Source organism: Onychomys torridus, chromosome 5, assembly GCF_903995425.1.
Source record: "Onychomys torridus chromosome 5, mOncTor1.1, whole genome shotgun sequence".
In the NCBI taxonomy this organism is placed as follows: Eukaryota; Metazoa; Chordata; class Mammalia; order Rodentia; family Cricetidae; genus Onychomys; species Onychomys torridus.
Window position 1 is genome coordinate 77478915 of NC_050447.1, and position 27895 is coordinate 77506809.

The window sequence follows — 27895 nt, forward strand, 5'->3', positions numbered from 1 at the left end:
AATGTATTTTTAAAAGACAATAAAAGGCTTACTGCTGATTCATCTTCCTGCTTCCCAAACAGGTATATGGCTTCTTTTAAATATGTGGGTTTGAGAGCAAGGATCTTATTTCCACACACCCTAAAAACTAGAATGCCACATAGCAACAAGGTGTTCAAACATTTGGTAATGAACATCTTGTGAAATACTGGCTTATGTGAAAAACCTTATTTTTATGAAGTATGTGAGACTGCAAAAAAAATGTGGTTGTTCAATGATAAACTAAGGCCATCCACATAAATGTCTTTTTATTACATTTTTGTTTTGTTTTTAAGACAAGGTCTCATGTAGCCCAGTCTGGACTCAAAATCCCTTCATAGTCAAAGCTACTCAAACTTCTGATTGTAAGGTCTCAGCATCCCAAATACCAAGATTACAGGAGTGCAACACCATACTTAGCTCTCTATTTTGCCCACTATTCACACCCTCTAAGGCATCAGCATTATCCTACTACAGCTAAAATATCGTGCCAAGTTTTCTCCAACCACACTAGTTATCACTGGATCTTAATAACTTAAAAATTACTCCTTAAAGCCAGGCATAGTGGTGCACGCCTTTAATCCCATCACTTGGGAAGCAAAGACAATAGATCTCTGTGGGTTCAAGGCCAGCCTGGTCTATACAGTGAGTTCCAGGCAAGCCAAGGTGACAAGTGAGATTATGTCTCAAGCAAATAAACAAACAAAACCATCTAGTCAAAATGTTAACAGATATTTTGAGGATAAGTCTAAAGGAATCCAGCCCAACAAAGATTAACAGCAGCTTGAAATGGTTATCTCTGGCTTTCAGGAGCAAGGGATGTTCTCAGCTAAGGCTTTTCTCAACTCTTCTTCTAAGTCACAAAACGCAAAAGAGCTGAAGAATTCTATCTTCTTGGGACAGAGGCTATATTTACTGATTTCTATGGCCATATTAAGATCAGTAAAGAAAGAGACAAGCCTGGTGGGCTGGCTTTCCTCTTAGTATTTTCATAAATGCAGGTTACCCCCCAGCTTCTATTTCTCTTTCCTTTCATAACACCAGTACAACCTCAGTAAAAGGAACTCACTAAAAGAAGCAGCATCAGTAAGGAGCAGCAGGGCCAATGGTAAGCAACAGAAAAAGGCAGCAAAGAACTCTAAATCTGCTCTAGCAAGCCAGAGCACACAGATGCTTTCTCAGAGGTAGGCAGAAACTGAAGCAGACATTTATCATACCGCTGTCCTCCTACTTCCTGAAGTATTCTCATGAGCCAGAAGCAGAATCCTAGGACTCAGTTTTCAAATACCAGACAAAATTCAGGAATTTATCTTAACTATCATCAGACTTTAAGAGAAATAAAAACAAAATGATACACTATGCCAAGTAAACACACTATTTAGCTAAACTGCAACCTAGATAAGTCTAATTAAGTCATAACATGAGGTTTCTATAACGCAAGTATTACCAGATTCCTCTTAGAAATTCACTTCCTTCTTTTCTAGATAGCCACATAAAGTAAACCATGAATCGAAATAAAATTTCTGAAGGTGAAGTAACTTCCCAAAGTAGTAATTATTAAACCCAAGCAAAAACTCACATGGCTCAATGTACAGATACATCTAGATGTGTTCTGAATAACTGCTAAGTCAGTTTGGGATGTGAGTTTAGACCCAATTCCTGGGCAGGTGACCAAAATATAAACACCCAGGAGCTAACAGTCAAGTATTAAGTTTTTTCCCCTACTAAATAAAGCAAAACACCCTAATATAGTATGTGAGTCATGAAGCTAATATCCCTGGGCAACTATGCCAGAAAGGATACTTAAAAACACTCTACTTGGGATCAATTTTCAATTTTTATTCAAATAACCTCAAACAAACAACACGCCTAGATCTCTCTATGAAGAAGCATAGTCAGGAGGTTTAGAGGATTTTAAGAATTGGCTACAATGGCAGATGAAAATGCTGGTGGAGATTTAATTTTTCAGGTCTTGCTGCTTTCATTAGCATTCCATCATATTCATACATTTTGAGGACTCCACCCCAATCCACTTTTTCCTGCAGTTTCTGCAATTTATGAGGCTATGATCTTGCAACACATGAACCCATATATAGGGTCATAACAGAAACATCTGGCACTTGGAGAAAGTTCATCTAAAGGAGAAATGAAGGAAAGCAAATTAAAGACAGAATCCTAGTAAAGGAGATACCCTTGTTTGTTTGTTTGTTTTCCTTTGTTTGAAAGCTTTACTGATGAAACCTTCCGCAAGTCAGACTACAGAACACCAGATAAAAGGACTGTCGACATTTTTATAACAAAGTCTTCAAACTTTCCTGCTTTCTTACCATAAACTTTGTGGAGAGTTCAGTTTTTGTTTAGTTTCCTATTTCTCTTTCTCAGAACTAAAAGGTAAGTAAGATCTTCTTTATTTGGTAGAAAATGTGTGCTAGATAGTAAGGAAAGCACAGAAAACAAAAACCAGAAACTGATCAAATGATGTACATCACACACACACACACACACACACACACTTACTTCCTGGCTCTATCCACTGAGAAATCTATCCCCTGAGAAACACTGGAATCTTTAGGCGGAAAAGAATTTCTTTTGAGACAAGGTCTCACTGTGTAGCTCTGACTGACTAGGAACTCACTATGTAGACCAGGCTGGCCTTGAACTCACAATGATCCACCTGCCTCTGCTTCCTGAGTACTGAGCCCTAGATTACGGGTACATGCCACATGACCAGCAACTCTTTAGAAATGTAACAAGCCTGTTTAGTAAATATATTTTTGTATCAAAGCAACTGTTTTTCAATTAAAAATTGACCAGATCTCTTCCAAAATAACTGATTTTAGGACCGGGGCAGTGGCAATCCAATGCCTTTTAATATGGTACACTAAAAGGGTGCATCAATTCTGTGCTATTTATGATGAATATGTACATCATATGTATAAATTTAATCCTAAAGAAAATTCATTTTCTTCCCTCACCTTTTATGTCCATTTGTTCTCTTTCTTTACTTATTTCTAAATGGTCTTCCAATTTCTTAGTTCTAGGAGCCTCCTGTCTTAGTCCACCAATTAAGTAGACTACAAGTGAGTGCTACCATGCCTGGTCCACCAGAAAATTTTAGAGAAACCCCAACTAAAAGCTCTTCAATACTCCTAAAAAGTATGAAAGTCAAAGAAGAGAGCTCATGCTAGAGTACAAGATACTGAAGAGATAAGACAACTAATTGTGTGACTCTGGGTCAGAAAACGGAAGTTGGCAAGACCACTACTAAATGTGAGCAGATGTACAGATAAGCTTGGGCTGGAGAGATGACACTGGTTAGCATGCGTACTACTCCTGCAGCCATATTGGTGGACTCCCAACCGCCTATAACTCCAGCTCCAGAGGGATACGAAGTCTCAGGTCTCCATAGGCACTGACACTCACATTCAATGTAGCCCCTCCCTACCATACACATAATTAAAAATAAAATAGATTTTAATTAGGGAAAAATTTACAAGTACACTAACAAATTGTATCAATGTTAACCTCTTGGTTTTGAAATGTCTTATAAGATTAAGAAGACATTTGAGAAAGTTGGGTGGAAAATGTAGAAGAGGTATATTATCATTTTTATCTTTAGTGTGTGTGTGTGTGTGTGTGTGTGTGTGTGTGTGTGTGTGTATGTATGTGTATAAGTACAGGAGCAGATGTACATGTGGAGTCAGATGGTAGCACAGGTGTCAGCTTCTGACTTTTAACTTGTTTGAGACAAGACCCCTTGTTTACTGTAACATACATCATACCTGTAAGTTTCCGGGGGATCCTGTCTCCACCTCCCATCTCAAGTTAGGAGCACTGTGTTTAGAGACAGTGCTTAGATTTTGAACTCAAGTCCTCACACTTATGTTTCAAGCACTTTACCCACTGAGCCATCTCCATTGTTCAAGAAATATTATTTTTGTTGCATTCTTAAAGGGTGAAAAAATGATTTCAGAACAGAAGTCTAAACAAAAATATGTTAGATTACCTTTTAAAAAGACTTGCAGGGGTGTTTCAAACAGGGACTTACTCCATAGCTCCAGATGACTGCAGTGTGCAGGGAGCCTCGTTCCCCAGACCAAGTGCAAGGATTGCAAGTGTGAAGCACCACATCCAGCTTCACACTGACATTTGAACTCAGTGACCATGCCTCTCCTTTACCTTCTCTTCTCACACTAAATATGTTCCTCTTGAAAACTGTCCCAGAATCTCTACTTTGCTTGTAGCTCCCCTCTTAAAATTTAGTTTGTCAGTGTCCCTCTTAAAATATGCCACCAAGATTGTTTATAACATCCTAATACAGAATGTGTTACATTTCCTTTTTTTTAATGCTCATCTTGCTATATGTTTAACACAAATTACGGGTGGGATTTAAAAAACAGCAAAGCCTTGCCGGGCGATGGTGGTGCACGCCTTTAATCCCAGCACTCAGGAGGCAGAGCCAGGTGGATCTCCGTGAGTTCAAGGCCAGCCGGGGCTACCAAGTGAGTTCCAGGAAGACCGCGCAAAGCTACACAGAGAAACCCTGTCTCAAAAAAAAATCACAAAACAAAAACAAAAAAAAGAAAAAAGAAAAAAAAAAAAAAAAAACCCAACAGCAAAGCCAAACAGTTGGCCTAATTCAACATGTAATCAAATGAAATGAGCATTTATTTCTAGACCTTCTCATTTTTATACTTATGCAACTGATTTTCTTAAGCAGACTACAGAATTACATTTTTATTTAATTATTCTTATCTTTTCAACTTCTGGTATGGAAACTTATTGTGAACCATAATTCTATCTTTCATTTACTTGCACTGTACTAACTACAGACCATCTGGGGTGATCTACAAATAAGAATCTGCTGGAGCTGGAGAGACAGCTCAGCAGCTACGAGCACCTGCTGCAAAGAACCCAGGTTCAGTTCCCAGCATCCACATGGTGGCTCACAACTCTCTATAACTCCAGTTCCTAGAGATCTGATGCCCTTTTCTGGCCTCTGTGTGAGCCAGGTACACACATGATGTACATACACTCTTGCAGGTAAACACTAATATACATAAATTTAAAAAACTGTGAAGTATTTGCCACTGGGACCAAAATGTTTGTAGGTCAGTGGCAGAGCATGAGATCAGCATATCTGAAGCCCTAGGTTCCACTCCCCGCACCTCTACCCCAACCCCCACCAAAAAAAAAAAAAAAAATTGCCATGGATTTGACAGTGGTCATAACTGATTAGAAGACTAGGCAATAGAGAAAATCCAGTAGTTGGGTTAAGTTTAGAGGAAGCTTTTAAGAATAAGTAGCATTTACTTTTTGTTTGTGTAGTACAGGGAAAGTCTCAAGCACATGAGGCTACATCCCCAGCCTTCTTTTTACTTCTTGAGACAGATCTCACTAAGTTACCCAGGCTGGTCCTGGATTCACTCTGTGGTCTAGGCAGACCTTTAATTTGCTGCAATCTCTCAAGTAGCTGGGATTATAGGCTCTGCAATCAAGTCTACTACCATTTTTAAATGATTCTAATTGACAGGTAATAATTATAGTTACTTATGGAACTCAGCAGGGGATTTCAATACTTATGTATCTAATGTGTGGTGATATGAATCAAGGCAGATCTATTACCTCATTCATATGCTATTTCCATGTGCTATGAACATTCAAATTCCTCCCAACTAGCTATTTTGAAATCAATTCTTGTCAGCTATACTTATATTACTATGCTACAGAACAGAAGAAATTATTACACCCATCCAACTGCATCCTATATCTGTTATCTATTACTTCTCCATCTCCTTTCTCCTATATTGTCTCTGGGCTCTGGTATCCATCATTCTATTCTTTCTTTATTTTGAGATTAGATTTTAGTTTCCAAACACATTTCTGTGTTTCTGTGACTGATTTACTTAATATAATGTCCTACAGTTCTACCTAGATTATTGCAAATGACAGAATTTCTTTTTTTGTTGCTGAAAAATATTGTATTCTGCATTTGCTTCATCCACTCATTCAATATAGACCAATTCCCTATCTTGAGTACTGTGAACAGTGCTGCAATGGAAATGCAGGTCTCTTTTGGGCATACTAATTTAATTGCCTTGTGGCTGTATACTCAGTGGTGGGACTGCCAGCTGATACTGCAGTTCTGTTTCTGAATAAGCTGCATATGAAAAAATAGGAAAGAATGAAATGATGTTGTGATCTTCATATTTGATTTTTTAATACCTATTTGCTCATTAACTTATAGTTTATTATTATACTAATATGTGGTATATTAGAAAATATAAAGCAAGTCATGGTGGTATATATCTGTAATGCCAGAAGTTAGGAAGTGGAGGATGAGCTCCAAACCAGCCTGGACCACATAGCAAGGCTGTAGAAAGAACAGAAAGGAAGGAAAGAGGGAGGGAGGGAGACAATGTATAAAAGTTATAAGGGATAATTGAACAGAAGCCCTAATGTTTTCTTCTTTAAGTAATTATTTTTGTACCACTGTTCACTATGGGTAACCACTCCCCTACTTTTGAGTCTAATGTTCTAAACTAGGTCTAAAATAGAGTGTGCCATAATTTGTCCATTCCTGCAATAAACCAATTGAAATATAATGCAAGCACATATGTAACATTATACATATATATTTTTAACTGAAACAAGGTCTCATTATATAGTTCTGTACAGCAGGCCAAGGGGCCTATAGGCTTAGTGTTTGGATGTATAGTGGTCTTAATATAAGCTCAAGAGGGAGCCCTAAGCTGCCTACACATGAACTACTTCTCTAAGTGTCTTAGGAAAAGGAGTAAAAGCAACTATAAAGCCACACAGAAGTGGACAGAAGAGAAACTTCCACTCAAGATAAACCTGAGAATTAAAATTCTGCCAATTAAAATCCAACCTACGTAAAGTATTGCATTTTACTTATTAATGGGAAATGATTTACTTCACAGTCTAAACTTAGGTTCAGATCTGCACATCAATCCCGAAGTCTCTCTAACCGTCTACAGCACGGTAGTTAATTTGGAGCACTTTCACAACCTACACATCTGCACATTGGAGTGCTGCTTCAAAAGCCTCCAACAGTTTCTGAGGTTGTTTCTAACTAGGTTCATTTCATGGCCCGTATTATCAAAAGTGGCAAACTCAAAATCATCATATTTTTCCAACTTCCAGAAATGTCCTATTGCTGACTTGACGAGCCCCAGGAATTCTTTAGAGTAACCCCAAACTGTAACTAGTATAGTAGCTGGGGTCTTCTCTAGAAGCTCTCTACACAGCTGCCTATGCTCTTTCTTAATGACTCTGCTATGTAGAAAAATCAAAGTGGTCTTTCCTGTGTATTTTATAACACATCACAGAAAAACTGATACTCATCAGTGCTTCAAAAGAAGGCGGTGAATGAAGTTTTAAGTAGGAATAAGAATTATGCTTTGAGCTTTACATAAGAATAAACATATGAAGCATTATTATACAAATTGTCTCCTAATCCTTTTAGATGTAATCAAGTAGGCTGGATAGTCATCCAGCTACAGAAGATTCCTCTACAAGGGTACAGATATTGGTAAGGTCTTTTCCAACCTAAGAATTCTAGTGCCAGTTCTTACAATGTATTTTAATCCTATTCATCCCTATTACTTTCCCTAACTCATCTAGATCTATTCCCCATGCCCTCCCAACTATCTATCTTTCCATCTTTCCTCCCTCCCTCCCTCCCTCCCTCCCTCCCTCCCTCCCTCCCTCTCTCTCTCTCTCTCTCTCTCTCTCTCTCTCTCTCTCTCTCTCTGTCTCTCTCTCTCACTGAGTCCAATTTGTGCTGCCCATGAGTGTGGGGCCCTCCACTGAAGCACCTTTACCATCTCAGACTCTTGTGTAATTTCTTTCTTGTATGAGGTTTTGGAACAACAGTAGCTAGGTAGATGTAAAAAGTGTCAGATTAAGATATACTTCTTTTCATTAGTGCTTATGAAATTATATAAGGTAAGGGAAAGGATAAGTAATTAATAATGCACACCAGAGGAAAGTAGTACTCATTGGGAGACAGAGAGACTGCACAGGCAATCACTACAACAGAATGGCCACAGAACTGCTCACTGGTATTGCAAAGAGCTAAAAGACTGGCACAAATAGTAACTGCATCCAGACATCTCCTTTGAAAAACATCTAATTAAAGACATTTTAATAATCAAAATGGGGTGGGGGGTGGCTGGAGAGATGGCTCAGAGGTTAAGAGCACTGGCTGTTCTTCCAGAGATCCTGAGTTCAATTCCCAGCAACCACATGGTGACTTACAACCATCCGTAATGAGATCCGGTGCCCTCTTCTGGCATGCAAGCATGCATGTAGGCAGAATACTATTTACATAATAAATAAATAAATTTTTTAAAAAATCAAAATAGGTGACAACAGGGAATATAGTGCATATTTAATAGCTACCAATATATGAGATTGGCTGAGTGATAGAATAAATAGGGGCACTCAAAGTTAAAATTACAAAGTATGAACACTGGTAATTCTTGGTTCACAGAATCAGGGCTGGGAGATACTCAAGGGGTAAAGCATGTACCACACGAGCATGAGGACTACAGTTTGCATTCCTAACATCTGTGTAAATACCAGGGCAGATGTGGCTGCCTGATTGTAATCTCAACACGTGGGAGGGAGCCACAAGGGATCCCCACAGCAAGCTGGCTAGCTATATTGGCCAAGTCTGCAAAACTCTAGGTTCAACTGAAGGTCTGTGCATCTGCAGACAGGCTAGAAAGTGTCTGGAAGACACCCTACACCAACCTCTGCCTTCCACATGCATACGTATACACACACACACACACACACACACACACACACACACACACACAGCCATGTACATCCCCTGCAACATACACACACACACACACACACACACACACACACACACACACACACTTACTCAAGAATACAAAAACAAAATTACAGAATCATAAACTATAACAGGTGAGTCAGCAAAAGCAAAAGGCCAATTTTAAACAAACATTACTTAAAATCACCCTGATCAAACAGATCTGTTCATAGTTCAGATAACCTCTGTTCCTAGGAGAACAGCATGAACCATATCAACCAAAGTTTTAGAGAACAAAAAAAGCATGCACAAAATGTACAAACAACTAATAGGAAGATGATATCAAGCATAAATGGAGCAATTCTAAAACAAGCAAACAAAACACCCTTCACACTCAGGCTGGTGACATGGCTCAGCAGGTTAAAGGTACCTGCTGTCAAGCCTGACAACCTGTGTTCAATACCTAGAACCACACAGTGGAAAGACAGAACCCATTCCTCAAAGTTGTCCTCTGATTTCCAAACACACAGTTGTGAGAGAGACAGAGACAGAGAGTCAGACAGATACACACACACACACACACACACACACACACACACACACACAGAGTAAAAAAAAGGAAAGAAAACTACAAACTTGATAAAACAAATACAGTAGTTAGTAATCTCAAATATTTAACTATATCTAAGCACACAGAAATTGCAATTCTCAAAGACTGTGTTATCTAGTATGTGCTATCCAATAACCATAAGTGAGTCCTTGAAATGTGCTAGACCTAAGAAACTAAAATCTTAGTTTTAATTTAAATTAAACAACATTCTAGTTAAACTTTTAAGCATGCTTACAGCAATCTGAGTTTATGATTTGCAATATCACCTGTATATCTTAAGAAATCACAATACAGATTAAGTATTTTCAATAAAATTTAGTACCAGAAAGGAGGTGTGCTGGAAGTATAAATGTAAAATATGCATCATATTTTAAAGTCTAGTACAAAATGCTAGACTCTGAAATATCTTGTAAATAAAGCGCGCTCTCTCTCTCTCTCTCTCTCTCTCTCTCTGTGTGTGTGTGTGTGTGTGTGTGTGTGTGTGTGTGTGTGCTACAGTTAGAACCATGGTGGTCCGTACCTGTAATTTCAGGACTCAGGATCACCAGTTCAAAGTTAGCATGACTTAAATGGCAAGACCAAAAGCCAGTATGAGCTACACAGCAAAGCTCTATTTCCAAAGATTTGTGTCTCTGTGGAGGGAGGACATCTAGGTAGTAGAACACTTGCCTATCATGTGCAAGGCCTTGGATTCAATCTATAGAGCTACAAATAAAACCCAAGATGTTGAAGTTTTTCATATATGGATTTAAATGAAATATACTATTAATTTCATGTTTGTATCTTATTTTTTTTCTAAGTTAATCTGTTGCTGATATCTATCACCAAGTACTGTTCTCTACTATCTGTCAAGAAATCAAGAGTGTCCACTATGAAAGATTTGTAAGTAGAATATTTCTTCTCTCCTAGTGCACAAAACATTACTATAGGCTACTCAAAATCTGTATATTTTATATGCTACAAACTCATTTGTCTCTTCATACAGTAATGGCAATGGATCCCTAGAACATGAAGAGTCTTTCATATTGGCTCCAAGACCACTGGAAATCTCAGAACCTAGGAGTGCAAGTGCTTTACATGAAATGAAGTAGTATTTATAAACAACACTCTGTGGTGGTATTGTGTTACCCAAAATATTGTGCACCCTAATAAACTTATCTGGGGTCAGAGACAGAACAGCCACTAGATACAGAGGCCAGAAAACGGTGGCACTCACACCTTTAATCCTGTTACTTGGGAGGCAGAAATCCATCCAGATTTCTGTGAGTTCAAGGCCACATTGGAAACATCCAGGCATGGTGACACACACGTTTAATCCCAAGAAGTGAGGCTTTAATCCCAGGGAGTGATGGCAGAAACTAGAAGCATTTGGCTGGTTAAGCTTTTAGGCTTTGAGCAGCACAGTTCAGCTGAGACCCATTCGGATGAGGGCACAGAGGCTTCCAGTCTGAGGAAACAGGATCAGCTATGAAACTGGCAAGGTGAGGTAGCTGTAGCTTGTTCTGTCTCTCTGATCTTCCAGCGTTCACCCCAATAACTGGCTTCAGATTTGTTTTAATTAATAAGACCTTTTAAGATTCATGCTACAACACTCTTTCTCGTGTATAATCCACATCCTCTCTAGAAGAGTTGAAGATAGCACTCAGCTGTAAAGAGCACTTGCTGCTCTCACAGAAGACCTGGGTTTCGTTCCCAGTATCCACATAGCAATTCATAACCAGCTGTAACTCTTAATTCCAGATCTAACACCTTCTGGTCTCCACAGATACCAAGCACACATGTGGTGCCCAGACATACATGCCTACAAAACACTCATTACACATAAAATGCAAATAAATCTTTAAAAAATACTTAAATCATGTTCAAATTAAGTATAATACTGTACACAATACACACCATATAGATAGTTGTTACACTGTATCACTTAGGGAAATGACAAAGTCTGTACACATTTAGTACACACACACAATTTTTTCCCAAATATTAAGTACATGAATTCCTTATCTGTGGCTGAACTGCATTCCTCTCAGTTACTGCAGACTGATAACATTTAGTCAGAATTCTGCTATCTAAGGTAAGTAATCATGTAACAGAGTAACATTAATGCAAACACTTTGGCTCTTCCTTTGGCTTGATTCCCAGGCTCACGTTAATGCTTTTATTTCTATGACAGCCAAATGAGGGCCTTTAGTTTACAAAAAGTTTTGATCAGCCTATTTTAAGGAAACTTTTATGTTTAATCTATGTACTGTGAGAACCACACATCTACCAAGGTGTTCCCAGCAGGCTTAGGTGTAATGTAAGACACATCGAGTATAAACACATGGGACAATACACCCATATCTAGTGAATTCATTGGGAAGCTCAGTTCAAGTATCCTGCCGAATACACAGGAAATCTCTGGCTCTCATTTGTATCTGTCTTAAACTGTATTCTTACTTATGTCTACAGTTGGGAAAACAACCCCACAACATTCTTAATGGCAATATCCAAAAAAGACCACAAGATGGAGATATTACTCCATTATTTTTAATATTTGTATTTATACTTTTTTTTTCATACTTCCCCCAAAGGTTAGTTACATTAATACATTCTTTTACCTTATAAGGCTTTGCACATGCTAGGCAAGTACTCTACCACTGAGTGCAGTTAGTTATTTCTCTTTTTTGAGATGAAGTTTTGCTATTCAGCTCAGAATGGCCTTTATCTCACCATGTAAAACAGGCTGGTTTTGAACTGGTGATCCTAGATGCTAGAATTACAGGTGTAGGCTACCATGCCTGCCTTGAAAAAAATTACTGACGGGCTGAAGATTCACCTTGCTGGTAGAGTACTTGTTCTACATTCAGATCTCTTCATCAACATAAACTATTTTTCAGAGCTTGACAACTTAATTTCACAACAAATTTAACTCCAAATGACTATTAACTATTGCCAAAAATCAAATCCTTAAAGATTTATTTACAATAAAGATAATGTGAAGAATTTTGTGTTATAGGCTTTGAAGGCAATTCAAAACTGTAAGTTTTGCTAATTGTTAAAAAAAAAATGTCAGCACTCTTGAAAACTGAAGCTTTCCACAATAGCCACTTTCAAGATTAACCTAAATTAAAGGTAAAATACATCTAAGAGTGTGATACCAAAAGCCACATTAATTCCATAGAACTACTATGAAAACTACAACATCATAGTCCCTTGCACTTCATATTTAAAGTAATATGCTTTACTTATACCAGGAAGCCCATGATCTCCTGTGGATAAAGGACCCATAACAAATGCCGTAAGATATAACTAACTGCAAATAAAATCACAACTTCCAGCTTTAGTGTAGATAAAAGATCCATACAAAAATTATGTAAGATGAATTATCTAAAAGCAAAGTCACAATTCCTGACTTTCCTACATAATTCTTACTGTCCCTTCACTCCCATAAATTAACTCAAGCCACCAACTATTTACACAATACACCACTTAAAAGTCAAAAAAAGAACATAAATATAAATATTCATCTTTTTTTGTTTTTTAAGAAACAGAGTTTTGCCATGTAACCCTAGATAGCTTGTACTCACTGTGTAGATCAGGCTGGCATAAATTTGAAAGAATTCTCCTATTTCTGTCTCCCAAGTGCTGGAATTATAGGTATGTGCCATCACACCCCAAATAAATACTAACATTTTGTTTATTTATTTGTTTGGTTTTTCATGACAGGGTTTCTTTGTGTAGCCCGGCTGTCCTGGAACTCACTCTGTAGACTAGGCTGGACTCTCACAATCCAAATGTTAGGATTAAAGGCATGAACCACAACCACCTGGCTAATACTAATCTTTTAAATAAAAGTGTGATCACTGAAAAATAACTGCCAATAAAATTTGCAACTTCTAAATTTCTAAAAGTCTGAGGTTTGTTGGTAATATACAAATGCAATTGATCATGGAATACCCTACTGTAGTTGGAGAGCTTCTCTCTAGGTGCCACCAAGCACCCGCGGTCCCACAATCCATGTATAAAATAATCACTCAGATGCTTATATTACTTATAAACTGTATGGCTGTGGCAGGCTTCTTGTTATCTAGTTCTTCTATCTTAAATTAACCCATTTCTATTAATCTATTCTTTGCCACATGGCTTGTGGCTTACCAGTACCTTACATCTTTCTTGTCATGGCAGCAGCTGGTGGTGTCCCGTCCCGTCCCCGTCCCGTGTCGTCCCCCCCCCCCCTTCCACTTCCCACAATTCTCCTCATCCTTATCCTGCCTACCCTATCCTTCCTGCCTGGCTACTGGCCAATCAGCATTTTATTTATTTTAACCAATCAGAGCAACACATTTGACATACACAACATCCCACATCGGCCATACAGTTTGTAAACAATATAAGTCTCTCTGATCGGTTGGGTCTGAGCGACTGTGGGACTGGCGGGTGAGAGAGATTTGTCCTGACTGTGGGTCAGGCAGGAAAACTCCAACTATAAATAGTACCCAATGTGTTGGCAACAATTTCCGCCTAAAACCTGAGAAAAAAGATTCTAAAACAGAGCTAAAAACAGCTTCCTAGTTGTCTCTCTCAAGTTAGCGGCAGCCTACCAGTTTGAGCTACTATGGCGGGTTCCTGGCATGTGCGTCTGACCTGCAGTGTGGCGGGAATGAGGAATCTACAAGCAGCACTTTACTCTGCTGCGTGGTGGATTTAGACTTTGTTAGTTTAAAAAAAAAAAAAAAAAAAAAAAAAGTTTCTGGGCTATGCACTGCTTTGATAGAACTGCTTCTGATAGTTGATGGTACACATGGCTCCAGACCCAGAGCTGGCAGTAAACTGTACCACCGCCATGCTGGGAAGCTGAGGTGGGCGGAGCCAGCAGCCACAGTGGCGTTTCAATCTTACAAAGATGGATATTACACAGAGAATCTGGTTTATGTTGTCTTTGGGATTTTTAACTACAAAAAAGATTTGATCATAAAAGCTATTGAGTTAAACAAATATGTAAATTTTAAAAGTACCTTGACTTCAAAATTTGGATATAAGGATATGTTGCTTTTGTTTCCACAGAATGCCAGGGGCTATGGATTTGTTCCAGATTAAGATACATCAGGTTTGACAAAGGTCTCTGATGACACCATGGCCCAGATGATCCAACATCCAAAACGGTTTTAAGGCAACTGGCTCAAAATATATACCCTCACGGACTACTCCATAATCCTAAAATTTTCTTTGTGTTCCCATAAGATACAGCGCCCCCCTCCAGCAGGAAGTAGTAAGAGAAGCTATGCCCAAATTCCCAAAATTATCAAGCTGGCTTTGGAGATGGAATTGGATTACTCCTTCTCTAAACCCAGACATATTGTTAATAGATTAAGGGATTCTTGTGTCCCAAATCAGAAGAGCCCTCTGGTGTGGGACAGAGAAAAACCAATATTTTTATTTAAATCGGGTTGATTATAAATGTGATCTCTTTCTAAAGAAGAAAAGGGGATATGATATAGATATAATAGGATGAAAGGGTAGATTAAGGAACTTTTAAAGAGCAACAACTTGTTTAAAATGTTTTACATTGGTATAGATTTTAGTCTATTGATACAAACTTAAAGTTAACTTTGTTATACTGTGTGTATATTTCTACTCTTGTTTAAGGCATTATGTTTGTACAGCTCATTTAAAATTGAAATGGATAATTAAAAATAGATTAATAATTAGTCATCTATGATAATCATACTCATAGCCATGTTGGTTAATTTAAGTCTTCTAGGTATACACAGAGATATTTCAGATAGACAGGTAATCTTCAAACACTTCAAAGGTCTACAGAATATGGCATTTAAAATATTTTTAAAATTTAGAATTTCTGGACAGTGAGACATGTCTGCTCCTGGCAGCACTGATTTACTTCAGAGAGGAGGATGGGCATCGAAGACACTTCACATGGAGTTTATCTTCACCTTGGCAAAAATAGTCATTTGGGCAAGAAACTGTTCTTGCCTGAACTACTTGATCAACTGGACATGCAAGACCCATAGAAAGGTGACCACTGAACTTTGCTGGACAAAATGGTCCTTCAGGTTCCTGCTTCACAGAGGAAACTGCCAGACATTATACAGGACACTAAGAAAAGTGACCAAGAGACTCTAGCCCTGTGGGCTGAAGACAGTTGCCTCAACTTTACAGAGGAACATTAGGTGACTGTCCAGACTGCCAGCTGTCTCTGTCTACCCTGCAAGACTCCCAAAAGTTACTTGCATCCTTCTCCCGGTTCTCAGGTAATAATATATCTTTCTGAGGTCTTTGATATGGTTGAAGACTAGATAGTTATAATTTCCTCAGTTAAGATAAAAGATAGGTTAGATATAAAAACCTTAGACTCACAAATATAAGATAGATAAAATATTTTAATTTTGCCAAAACAAATAGACTAGATATTGTAACTATAATTCTTGCTTGATAATTTTTTTGTTGTATGTAATTTTACTATGTAAAAGTTAAAACCTTCCTTTTGAAAAAAAAAAAAGAAAGAAAGAAAAGGGGAAGTGCTGTGTATATCGCTCTGTATAAATAAAATGCTGTTTGGCCAGTGGCCAGGCAAGAAGTATAGGTGGGACAAGAGAGAAGAGAATTCTGGGAGGTGGAAGGCTGGGTCAGAGGACACCACCAGCCGCCACCATGACAAGGAAGATGTAAGGTACTGGTAAGCCACAAGCCACGTGGCAAAGTATAGATTAATAGAAATGGGTTAATTTAAGATAGAAGAACTAGATAACAAGAAGCCTGCCACAGCCATACAGTTTATAAAATATAAGCATCTGAGTGGTTATTTTATACATGGATTGTGGGACCACAGGGCCTTAGTGGCACCTGAAGAGAAGATCTCCAGCTACACCCTACCAAATCTTACTTTTTCAGTAGTATGAATCTAATTCTAAAGGACTGGCTAGAAATAAGAACTTTCTATCTTTCTTACTTGGCATAGTTTTAAACCCTCAGATTTCCCTATGGTCCAGTAAATGACAATGGTAATGTTCTTCCTTCTGGTCTCAACTTAATTATCATGATACATGTCATAGATAATACCACATAGCTTTTAAAAATGCTTGTGCCTTTTATAGCAGGAGTTATATGCATTCCTGATTTGTTTAACTAAAGAAATTACTACCTTTTAGAATTCCTTTGTTCTCAGTTGCATTTGGATACTGCATGTCCTTTATTTTATTCTTGTTCTTGGTCTCAGTTTAATATAAACAACTCAAATACTATTCCTGACTGCACACTGCTTAATGGCTACTGCCATAGTAGCAACTATTAAAATAGGCACACATTTAATAATGAAGCATACTGTTTTATGAACATTTTATAAGCAAAAGTACAGAATGTGGCTTGCCCTTGCTTTTGTAATATGCCTGATTACATATGAGAGCTCAGTTACTGGGTAGTAGTAAACAGGAATACTTATTGAAAAAGTAAATGGATGCTAACTTTACTTAATTTAGTATCCAATAAGATAAAGAATGAAATACAAAGTCTAGATTAAATTTCTAATTTAAGTCTTAATAGTCAGACCTCCATCTCTATCAGGAAGTGTAAGTAATACCAATATTCAGCTCTTAAAATAAGATAGAATGTTATTCAAAAAACACTGAAAATATTTTACATTCATTTGTATAGGAATCATCTTTCACAATTGAATGCTTTATAACAATAAAATTGATTTCTGCCAAGTACATATGACTATAGCTTTGTTATAACAAGATCCAAGGTCCTACTTTCCACAATTAGAAGTCTCCCTTCACTCTAACTCCATTCCTTTATCCATTCACACTATTCAAGAAAGGCTTTAGAGCAGTTTTAAATATACACAAAATTCACTGCATCATTACCACTCAAATATACCCAATAATGCTTGTCTTGGGAAATATTTGTACAGTAAGTATTATAGTAACAGTTCACTGACAGAAAACCTAACAAATCTAGGAATCCACTTAATATTGAAAAGAGGCATCTTATAAAAGTACTTGTTTCTTTTAACTGCCACAAATACTCTCCCCTCACTAATCATTAAACCAAATATCTATTCCTACTTCCATCCTATAATCTACTTTACTCTACACCTTGAGAAAAATAGGATTTTGAAATCTGCCATATTAGTCACAAGGTAAGTTAGGTTGATGATCTAGTTAACAAGATGTTAAAATGGACCTCTACTGAGTAATTATAACCAAAGAAGCCAATTCTACTTTCCCAACTCAATGTAAAATATTGTTTATGAAAGTAAAAGGTAAGATATCTGAGTGTTCTACTGATTAGTACTGAAAAGATTCCGAACAGCAGAAAAGACAGCTAAAAAGTTTCTGTTCTATAGCTCAAATGGTATGTGGCAAAATTTCTGCAACAGACTTGCGTTTTCCTATAAAATGTACTTAGGCAATCCTCACTAAGCTACAGTAAGCCTTTTGTACACAAGAAAAATAAACAAATTCTAATAATCAAATCTGATTCAAAGCTGTATAATTAAACAAGTATTTATCCATCTCTAAGTCTAAAAACAATATGCCAACATGAGGAATACAGTTGGAGGGTGATCTACCATTCTAGAATGTGCTCATCTCCCTTCTCCAAATTAAGAAATAATTCCAGATCATAATAAGAAGGAGGAATCTAATTATACAACAAATTTACAAGGAAATAAATGATTAAAGGCTGAACTACACACTAGCATCACAAGTGCAAAGGATCTCACACTACGAATAATTAGATACAACTGAGAACAACAATGCAGATTCACCAGTCAACTATGAAAGGCATCTTCATTTTTAAAAAAGGGCTGTGTTAGGGTTTAAAAAGGCCAATTAATGACTCTTCTTTCCCAAGGATACAAGCTAGGCATGGAGAGAATACACAGCACATTTATTACTAATGAAGCTATTGGAGAATATTTGTAGATTTTTAAAGTAAAAATGAACTATTTATTCTTGGCTAGAATACTCTATAAAAATATTGTATAATGGAAGTCATGGTCCCACAAGAAAATTACAAAAATGACAGAAATTAGAGTTGCCACTGATTCCACGATAAATAAGGGAACTGTTAGATGAAATACAAATATTATGCAGAGATCTAGAATTCAAGTAGATTTAAAATTTTCAAAAGCATGTCCTCCTCCCTACACTGCATTCAACTTTCCATCCTTGACTTCTCTGAAAAGATGCAGCAGTCACACTGGAGTGCCCTATGAACAATTAAAAAGCACTGTTAAGAACAAGCTGAACCACAGATATGCCATCTAGACTCACCCTCTACTAAAGACTTCTGAAGTCCCTTCCTAAACTTCTAGAACATCTCAAAATAATACAGAGTCCTTTGCTCTATTAGGGCCTTTAAAAGCCATTACATAAGTATAACCAATTGTTGAGTAAAAACTATCAAGAAAGTACTTGTTTGGAGAATTGCAATTTAGTTTTTGTTATAATTCTTGTATGGTTTCATTATTATTTCATTCAGTATATACTGAAGTGTCTAACAGGTGCCTATAAAATCCACCTGTTCTTAAAAAAATGAGGTAACTCTTAAAAACTGACTAAAATAATAAAGCTAGAAGATGGTGTGATCCAAAATCTAAAAGCCATGTTATTGCAACTATACAGCTTAGGAAAGAACTGGTAAGACAAAAACGATGCAATTAGAAGTATCTAATTTCTGTTGTCCAATTTTTCCTCTCTCTTCTCTCCTGAACCCACCAGTTCACAGAAATAGCTCTCACTGAGGTAGCCAATGACCTATAAAGTGTTACGTCCAGCCAATTCTCAGAACCCATCTTATTTGAATCTTCATCATTTTACTCATCTAACAACTTCCTCCTCTCTGAGATATTTCCTCTACTTGATTTGAAAGACATCACCTTTTTTTGGTTTGTCCTTTTCTATCTTCCTCACTAGTTCTTCATCTCTCTGATCAGCATCTCTCTGGCTTAGTTCCTAGACCTCTTCCCTTATCTTTTAGATTCATTCTTTTGGGCGAACTCATCCAGTTATATGGTTTCAAGTTTGCAGTTGGAAGTTTCTCCCATCAGCAAATCCCAAATACCTGGAAGTTGCTTCCCAAATAATTGATTTGGAGGCTTCACATTACTTATAAATGCTCGGTCAATAGCTCAGGCTTATTACTGAGTAGTCTTACACTTAAATTAACCCATAATTCTTATCTATGTTTAGTCATGTTACTTGGTACCTGTTCTCAGTGTGGCATTCTCATCTTGCTTCCTCTGCATCTGGCTGGCAACAGGAGAAGAGGGTGGAGTCAGGGCAGACACTATCCAGCCGCTCAAGGAGCAAGATGCCAGTGGACTGGTAACACCATGGCCACATGGCAAAATATATATTAATTTAAGATGTAAGAACTAGCTAGCAATAAACCTAAGCCATAGAGAAAACAGTTTGTAATTAAGCCTCTGTGTGTTTATTTGGGACCTAGCAGGTGTGAGACACAGGAAAAGTTTCAGCTACAATTGGTGCCCAGATGTTTAGCAAGAATTTCCACATAAAACCTGAGAACTTAAAAAAAAAAAAAAAAAAAAAAAGTTCTAAAATGTAACCAAGAACAGCTTCTTAGTTCATGCCGCTCATTACTGACCTTGGTACAGAAATGCATTCCCTGGCTGCAGCAGGATTCACCAGGAACATGGCAGACTCCCTAGGTGTCTCACATGGGCAGCAATGAGAAGCAAAGAGGCTTCTCCCAGCCACTGCCATGGGCTTAAAACCACAGGCATGCTACTTAATACTGCTTCCCAGAATTGGGGAGGTAAGTGCGACTCATTGGTACCTGCACTATGTTGAGAAGCCAAGTGGGGTGGAGCCAGCAGCCAGGGTGAGACTTTCGTTCTAGCAACCCGGCTTAGCCATTTAAAAACTCTCCATGGGGGCTGGAGAGATGGCTCAGTGGTTAAAGAACACCAACTGCTTTTCCAGAGGTCCTGAGTTCAATTCCCAGCAACCACACAGTGACTCACAGCCACCTGTAATGAGATCTGGTGCCCTCTCCTGGCCTGCAAGGACACATGCAGACAGAACATTGTATGTATAATAAATACATCCTTTAAAAAAATAAATAAATAAATAAATAAAAACTCTCCAGATCAGAAAAGGATTAAAGATACAGATGAAAAACAGATTCAGATGAAAAAAAATCTCTAAACAGTTACACTGTGTTGAAAAATAAACATAGGCTTGGGAGAAAAAAGAAAAGCAATAAAGACCTTAAAAAAAGAAATATAATTTTTAAAAAGCCACATAAAGATAGAAAATACAGAGTCTGGATACTGCCTATTATTGTGTTGTCTTTGGGATTTTTAACTGCAGAGAGACATTTGATTATGGGCTGCTTAGTTAAACCAACATATATCTCTTAAAGGTATCTTCACTTCAAAATTTGAGTCTAAGGATATGTAGCTTTGGAAAAGAAGTTCTGCTTTTGTTTCCACAGAGGATGATAAGCTGTGGATTCCTTCCGGGTTAATATGATTCCATCAAAGAATACCCCCCACTGAGAGGTCTCCAATAGGGTCTATAGCCCAAATGACCCTACATCAAGAACAGCTTCAAGGCAACTGGCTGAGACAATACAGCCTCACAGACTACTCCAGTCAAGACTTGACCATAATTTTCTCAGAATCCCCATAAGATTGACAGTGCCCCTAATCAGCAGGAAATAGTATGAAAAGCTATGCCCAAATTTCCAACATATTGTTTATAAATGTTTGTTTTTATTTAAAGGGGGTTGATTATAAATTCAATCTCTTTCTAAAGAAAAAAAAGGGGATATGACATAGAAATGATTAAAAAAGATAGATTATTGAATCTACTTTGATCCAAAAAAATAAAGTATTTTGTTAATCTCAAAATACTTTACACTGATATGGATTTTGGTTTACTGATACAAGTTTAAGGTATTTTGTTTGTTTAAGGTATAATTTTGTTATACTGCATGTATATTTCTACTCTTGTTTAAGGTATCATGTTTATACAACTCATTTAAAATTGTAATGCATAATTAAGAAATACAGATTAATAATTAGTCATCTATGATAATCAAACTTACAGTCATATTAGTTAAGTTTTCTAGGTATACAAAGATAAATGATAAAAGATAAATTAGATATAAAACTTTAGACTCAGAAAATTAGATGATAGAATATTTTCTTGAATTTTGACAAATACAAATAGACTAGATATTGTAATTCTTGCTTGACAACTGTTTTGCTATACGTAATTTTACTATACTAAAGTTAAAACTTTCCTTTTTGATTAGACAGAAAAGGAGAAGTGCTGTGGAATGTCTTTCTGTGCACTGTGAATATGTGTTGCTACTATTGGTTAATAAAGAAGTTGTTTTGGCCTATGGTAAGGCAAGATAAGAGCCAGGCAGGAAATCCAAGAGAGATACAGGAAGACGAAGGGCAGAGTCTTGGCAGATGCCATCCATCCACCCAAGGAGCAAGATGCCAGCAGACTGGTAATGGCACAGCCATGTGGCAATATATAGATTAATAGAAATGGGTTAATTTAAGATGTAATAGCTAGCCAGCAATAAGCCTGAGTCACAGACTAAACAGTGTGTAATTAGCCGGGCAGTGGTGGCTCACGCCTTTAATCCCAGTACTCGGGAGGCAGAGCCAGGCGGATCTCTGTGAGTTCGAGGACAGCCTGGGCTACCAAGTGAGTTCCAGGAAAGGCGCAAAGCTACACAGAGAAACCCTGTCTCGAAAAACCAAAAAACAAAACAAAACAAAAAAATTAATATTAAGCCCCTGAATGATTATTTTATAAAAATGGCTGCTGCCCCAGTGGGACCGAGAAACTTCAGTCTACACAAGTTACCTTTTAAGTACCAAGAACTAGTTCCTATCTACAGCCCAAAATTTTTCTGTCTGAACTCCACACCTGACTAACCAAATACCTACATGCCAGCCCTACTGTGCTTAACAGAAATGGCAAATTTAGTGGGACCAAACACCAAACTCTAGATTTTCCTTCAACCAGAATCCTCATCCAGGCCTCTACAATTCAGTAAGTAATCTTTAGAACTGTCGTCTTCAATCTCTCTGCTGTTAAACCATCTGTCCTAGTTTGCTTTCCTATTGTTGTGATAAAGACCATGACCAAAAGGGAGGAAAAGGTGTATTTAACCTTACAGCTTATATTCCATTCTGAAGAGACATTAGAACTGAAGCAGAGGCTGTGGCTTGCTTCCTATGGCTTACTCAGTCTGCTTCCTTATACAACCCAATACTGGCTGCCTAGGAGTGGTACCACCAACAGTAGGCTGAGCCCTCTTGTGTCAATCATTTGTCAAGAAAATGTCCCAAAAACTTGCATACAGGCTAGTTTGATGGATGCATTTTCTCAAACAAAGGTCCTTCTTCTCAGATGACTTTAGCCTATGTCAAATTGGGAAAAGCAAACAAAACAATAACCAACACACCATCTGAGTAAAACATCGTCAGCTTTATGATCAAATTAAATACAGAATCTAATCACTTTATACCAATGTCACTGCTACCAGCCAAGCCTATGCTACATTCTACACCACCATTATTCCTCTAAGTAACTAATGCCTTATAAACTATCAACACAGAGACATGACCCTTTTGAAATTTACTTCCAATTTGGTCAATACTTACTCTCCAATTTAATTATAAGTCAAAGTCAAAGTCCTTATAATGGTCTGTAAGTCCCTATATGATCTGTCCTTACCACTTATGACCAGGATCATATCTCCTGACACTATTCAGCATCACTCTGCTCCAACCATACTGGCTTTCTTCAAATATTCAATAGACTCCTGAGTAAGACCTGTGCACTCACTTTGCCTTGGCTGCTCATCCACAACACTGAATAAGCCTCCATCATACTATAAATTAAATGCTTGAGTCCTTTTAAAATTAGTATGTTGAAATCCAATCCCCACAGTGGTAAATACTAAGATCTAGTACATCTGACAATTGATAGGTTATAATGGTGGAGTCCTTATGAATGGAATTAATGCCTTATAACTTCTAACTTCCTTCAGAAACCTCTGCCTATCTGCTACTTTTCACTATTTGTGTCCCCATTCCCACTAAACTATTAAGCTAAATGAGGCTAAAGGTTTTATGCTTAAGATCCAGTAAACATCAAAAAATCTCCACTGAACAAACAACATTGGGTAGTCTTTCTATTGTTCTGTTCCCAACATCTACAAGTCAACAAAAGAATGTTTGGCTTTAGCTTGAATTTCACACATTAAACTTTAAACAGGTTGAACTTATCTCTACCAACTATCTGGTCCCTAGAAAGTCTTCCAAGAAAGCTAAAATTCAAAGTAAAGAATTTTCCAATCTACTTTTTCTGTGTCAATAGAATAAAGCTTCTTCTGACTTTCTTTTCTATTTCAATACAGCGAGACACAGAAATACAGATTAAAATAACTTTCTGGATTCTTTTCAAATTTTACCAAATTTTCACAATTATCTATACATATTTTCCCATCTTTCCTTACAAAGTTGAGAGGTCTTTAGTTGTTCATACTGAGTAATTCACTGCAAATTAAATAGCATGAAATTACAAACCACAATAGTGCACAGATAAGGCTAAATTAGATGATCTAATCTTTTTTAAGTATGTGTATATGTGTATGAATTTGTACCCGTGAGGCCATAACAGGGTGTCAGATCCCCTACAACTGAATTATAGGCAGTTGTGTGCTGAAAAACACAGGTACTAGGAACTGAACTCCATTCCTCTGCAAAAAACAGCAAGTGCTCTTAATGCTGAGCCATCTCTCCAGCCAACAGATAATCTAAAGTTGAAATTACTACTGTTGTCTCTCTCTCTCTCCCTCTCTTGTTTTGTTTTGTTTTTGTTGTTGTTGTAGTTTTTGTTTTGTTTTGTTTTCTTGTTTTTTTGATATAGGGTTCCTCTTGTAACAGCCCAAGCTGTCCAGGAACTCATTTTGTATATCAGGCTGGCCTTGGACTCTTAGAGATCCACCTGCCTTTGTGTCCTGAGTGCTGGGATTAAAGGCATGTGCCACCATCAGCCTCTCTATTCTCTTAAAGAAGCTTAATTTCTATAAACAATTCAAAAGCATAGTCAATATTTTCTTTATTGGTTATGGTCCTACTTTTCTTTCTATTTCTGTGATAAAACATGAAAAAAATTAAGAGAGAAAAAAGCTTTTTTGGCTTACATTTCCAAGCCACAGTCCATCTTTGAAAGAAGTCAAGGCAGAAACTGAAGGAAAGCCATGCAGGCATGCTGCTTACTGGCTTGCTCGCCTTGCATTTTATATAACTCAGGACCACCTGCCAAGGAATGATAGCACACACAGTGGGCTGGACCCTCCTACATCAACCATTAGTCAAGAATATGCTCCCAAAGACTAGCTTACAAACCAATCTGATTCAAGCATTTTCTCAATTGAGATTCCCTCTTCAAGATGACTCTAGCTTATGTCAAGTTGACAAAATACTGGCCAGCACAGTTATATATAAAACTTTCACTAGCTACAGAATTTAACCAATCTTAACTAAACAAGTATTCTCAATATTAAAGTGAGTGTTAAGCTAGCAAGATAGCTTAGTAGTTAAAGGTACCTGCTGCTAAGAGCTTGACTTAATTTAATCCCTGGGACCCTCATGGAAAGAGAACACTAACTCCTAAGAGCTGTCCTCTGACCTCATGTTTGCCATCACATAAACAAACAAACAAATGAGTGAATGAATAAATGCAATAAAGAATATTTCTGGTATTGGAGAGACAGCTCAATGGTTAAGAGCACTTAGCTGTTCTCTCCAGGGCTCCAGGTTTGACTCCCAACAGCCACATGGCAGCTCACAACTGTCAAAACAGCTTGAGCTAGACAGTGAGACCCTGTCTCAGAAACCCAAACCCAGCCAGGTGGTGGTGGCAAAGGCAGACACAGGTGGATCTCTAAGTTCCAGGACAGCCAGGGCTACACAGAGAAACCCCATCTCAAAAAAACAAAAACTAAACTAAACAAACAAACAACAAAACCAAACACAAATAAACAAAAAAAATTAGTCTTCATTTTCACTACTTACTGTTATTAAATACACTGCATTATCATTTACTTTGGAAATGAGGCATATTTTTTCTCTATGAGTAGGAAGTGGCACCAGGTAAGATTTTGCAGTTATCACAAAACTATTTGTGTTTAAGAATTTGAGATGTGAAATATTTATTTACTTGTTTGTTTGGTTGGTTGGTTTTCTTTGTGTATCTTTAGCTGTCCTGGAACTCACTCTGTAGATCAGGCTGGCCTTGTAAACTCACAGAGATCCACTTGCCTCTACCTCCCACGTGCTTGGATTAAATACTTGCAACACCACACCTGGCTGAGAAGTTAAATATTTATATTATAACTCTTACAAAAATGAGAACTGTTAAGTTCAGTTCCATGGCAATTTTATACTCAATAATTTTATATGCAATCATGGAATTAAAATGCAAGGATTGAAAGCTAAATTTCTACTTAATAGTTCAATTTAATTTCCTTTGAAAGTTTACTGTCTCATAACCTGTAGGAAGAGGTATATTTCCTAGCTAATCCTGTTAAGTGTGTCTCTTTTTTTCTTTAAACTCCACAACTTATGTATTATTAAATGAAGGACTTAATCAGATATTGGGAAATTATTTCATTCCATAATCATTAAGTCAGTGACATGTCTACTTTTTCTGTTCACTGTTTCAGGTAGATCCTGGATAAATATCCTCACTCAGTCGCAAGATACGAGCTAAAACCAGAACAGAAAGAAATAGAAAGGCAAAGACGCATCCACGACTATTCCGGGCTCCTCTTCCAGGAGTACCCCAAACACTTCAAGCCCTGAATGATTCACAGCTTCTCCTACGAGGAGAGGCTTCAAATTCCTCCAGATTTCTAACTGTAAGACGAATGAATACTAAGTAGCAGGCTATACCGATTACGAAATACAGTGCAAGAAAACTGCTAACACACACTGGGCACAAGGTATTCTTTCTTCCCAGAAAGGACGAGGGAGGCAGGCAGAAGAAGTAAAAATATGTTTAAGTGGGAAGATGACAATTTGGGGTGACACATAGTTACTGTGTCACACTTGAGACGGGGTAAGTGTAAAAATGATCTGCCCACACCTCTCTTCCTTCTTCCTTCAGCACAGCTTTTGGGGGTGGGGAAAGGATGGTCTCCAGAAAGCCAAAGAAAAGGTATCAGCACCCCCAGGCTGGTGGCACCGTCCGGTCTGGCACTTAGACCACAAGTTCCGAAGTTGGCACGAGGGTGAGGGACTGGGGAAGGGCTGGCGGTCAAGAGGACCGGGCTGAAGGACGAGGTCCGGCCCGCCGCGGCCCGCACGCTTACCTGCTGCACCCCGAGGAACTCGTAGAAGTTCAACTGCACCTCCTCCACCAAGTCGAACAACTCCAGGTCAGCGCTCTCCCAGGCGCGCACCGGCCCCACGGCCGCCAGCAGGAACAGCAGCAGCGGCCACAGCGGCCGAACGGAGGACGCCAGCGGCCCGGGGCGCCGGCGCGGGGGAAGCCGCGCGGCTCCGAAGCCGGGAAACCACATCGCACTGGGCTCCGAGAGGTCGGTGGCAGCCACGCGGTGCGCCGGCCGAGAGCGGGGACGTGGCGGGTGGCGCGGGGCGGTGGGGACGGCGCCTGTCAGTCAGGAGCGCGGGCAGCCACCCGGAAGCTGCTAGCCAGGCTGCCGGCCCGACGGGAGCATCAATAGACTCGGAGAGGACGACAAGGCCGAGGCTGCCCGAGCGGTGACCAGCGGCAGCCGGCTCTCCCTTCCCGGACCCTCGCCCCGGGCCTAGGAACAGCTGGAGAGCAAGCGCCGGCACCCAAGATGCCGTGTGGGAGAGGCTTCCCCAGGCCTCAGCCTATCCCAGGCCTCGCTTCCGGTGACATCATGTCTCCTAGCAACTGTGGGGCGGGGCCGGGGCCGGAAATAGGAACGCCGGGCGCTCTAGTTCTTTGCTTTGGAGAAGAGCCTTTCAGCGGCTGAAGCTGGGGTAACTGCACGTGTTTCTTGCTAGCTGAAGAGACTGGACAAGTATAGACCTCCAGGGCCCGAGACGCTTGCCTGTAGATTTTCCTCCCGATGCTTCCATCTTGCCCTCCTAAATATTGACCATTAAAAGCACATTTCAGGATTGATGTATTGATTAGGCTTTCGGCTCCCGCGCATTTTATTATTCGACCAGTAAAGATAGGATGAATTGAACCAGTGACTAAAACACAGATCCACTCCAGTATGTTTGAAGGGGGAAAAAAATTTTAACCAAGAAAAAAAATATGCTTTAATTATGAATTAAGATTTGCGGGTATATGTCATGTAACTAAGCAATCTGTAACTCCACTTCCAGATCTGAAGCCCTCTTCTGGCCTTTGCAGGATCCTGCACACACATGATATACATAAATTCAAGCA

General features: G+C 38.5%; 1 protein-coding gene across 1 annotated transcript in view; it reads right to left on the reverse strand.

The window, feature by feature from the left end:
- The window catches only part of Dnajc1 (DnaJ heat shock protein family (Hsp40) member C1), a 208219-nt gene extending 180865 nt beyond the window's left edge, over window positions 1-27354 (reverse strand). The window contains exon 1 of the mRNA XM_036188821.1: window positions 26817-27354. Within this exon, the coding sequence (XP_036044714.1) occupies window positions 26817-27026 (210 nt within the window). The 5' untranslated portion in view covers window positions 27027-27354. The remainder of the gene's footprint in view (window positions 1-26816) is intronic.
- Window positions 27355-27895: the final 541 nt, after the last annotated feature.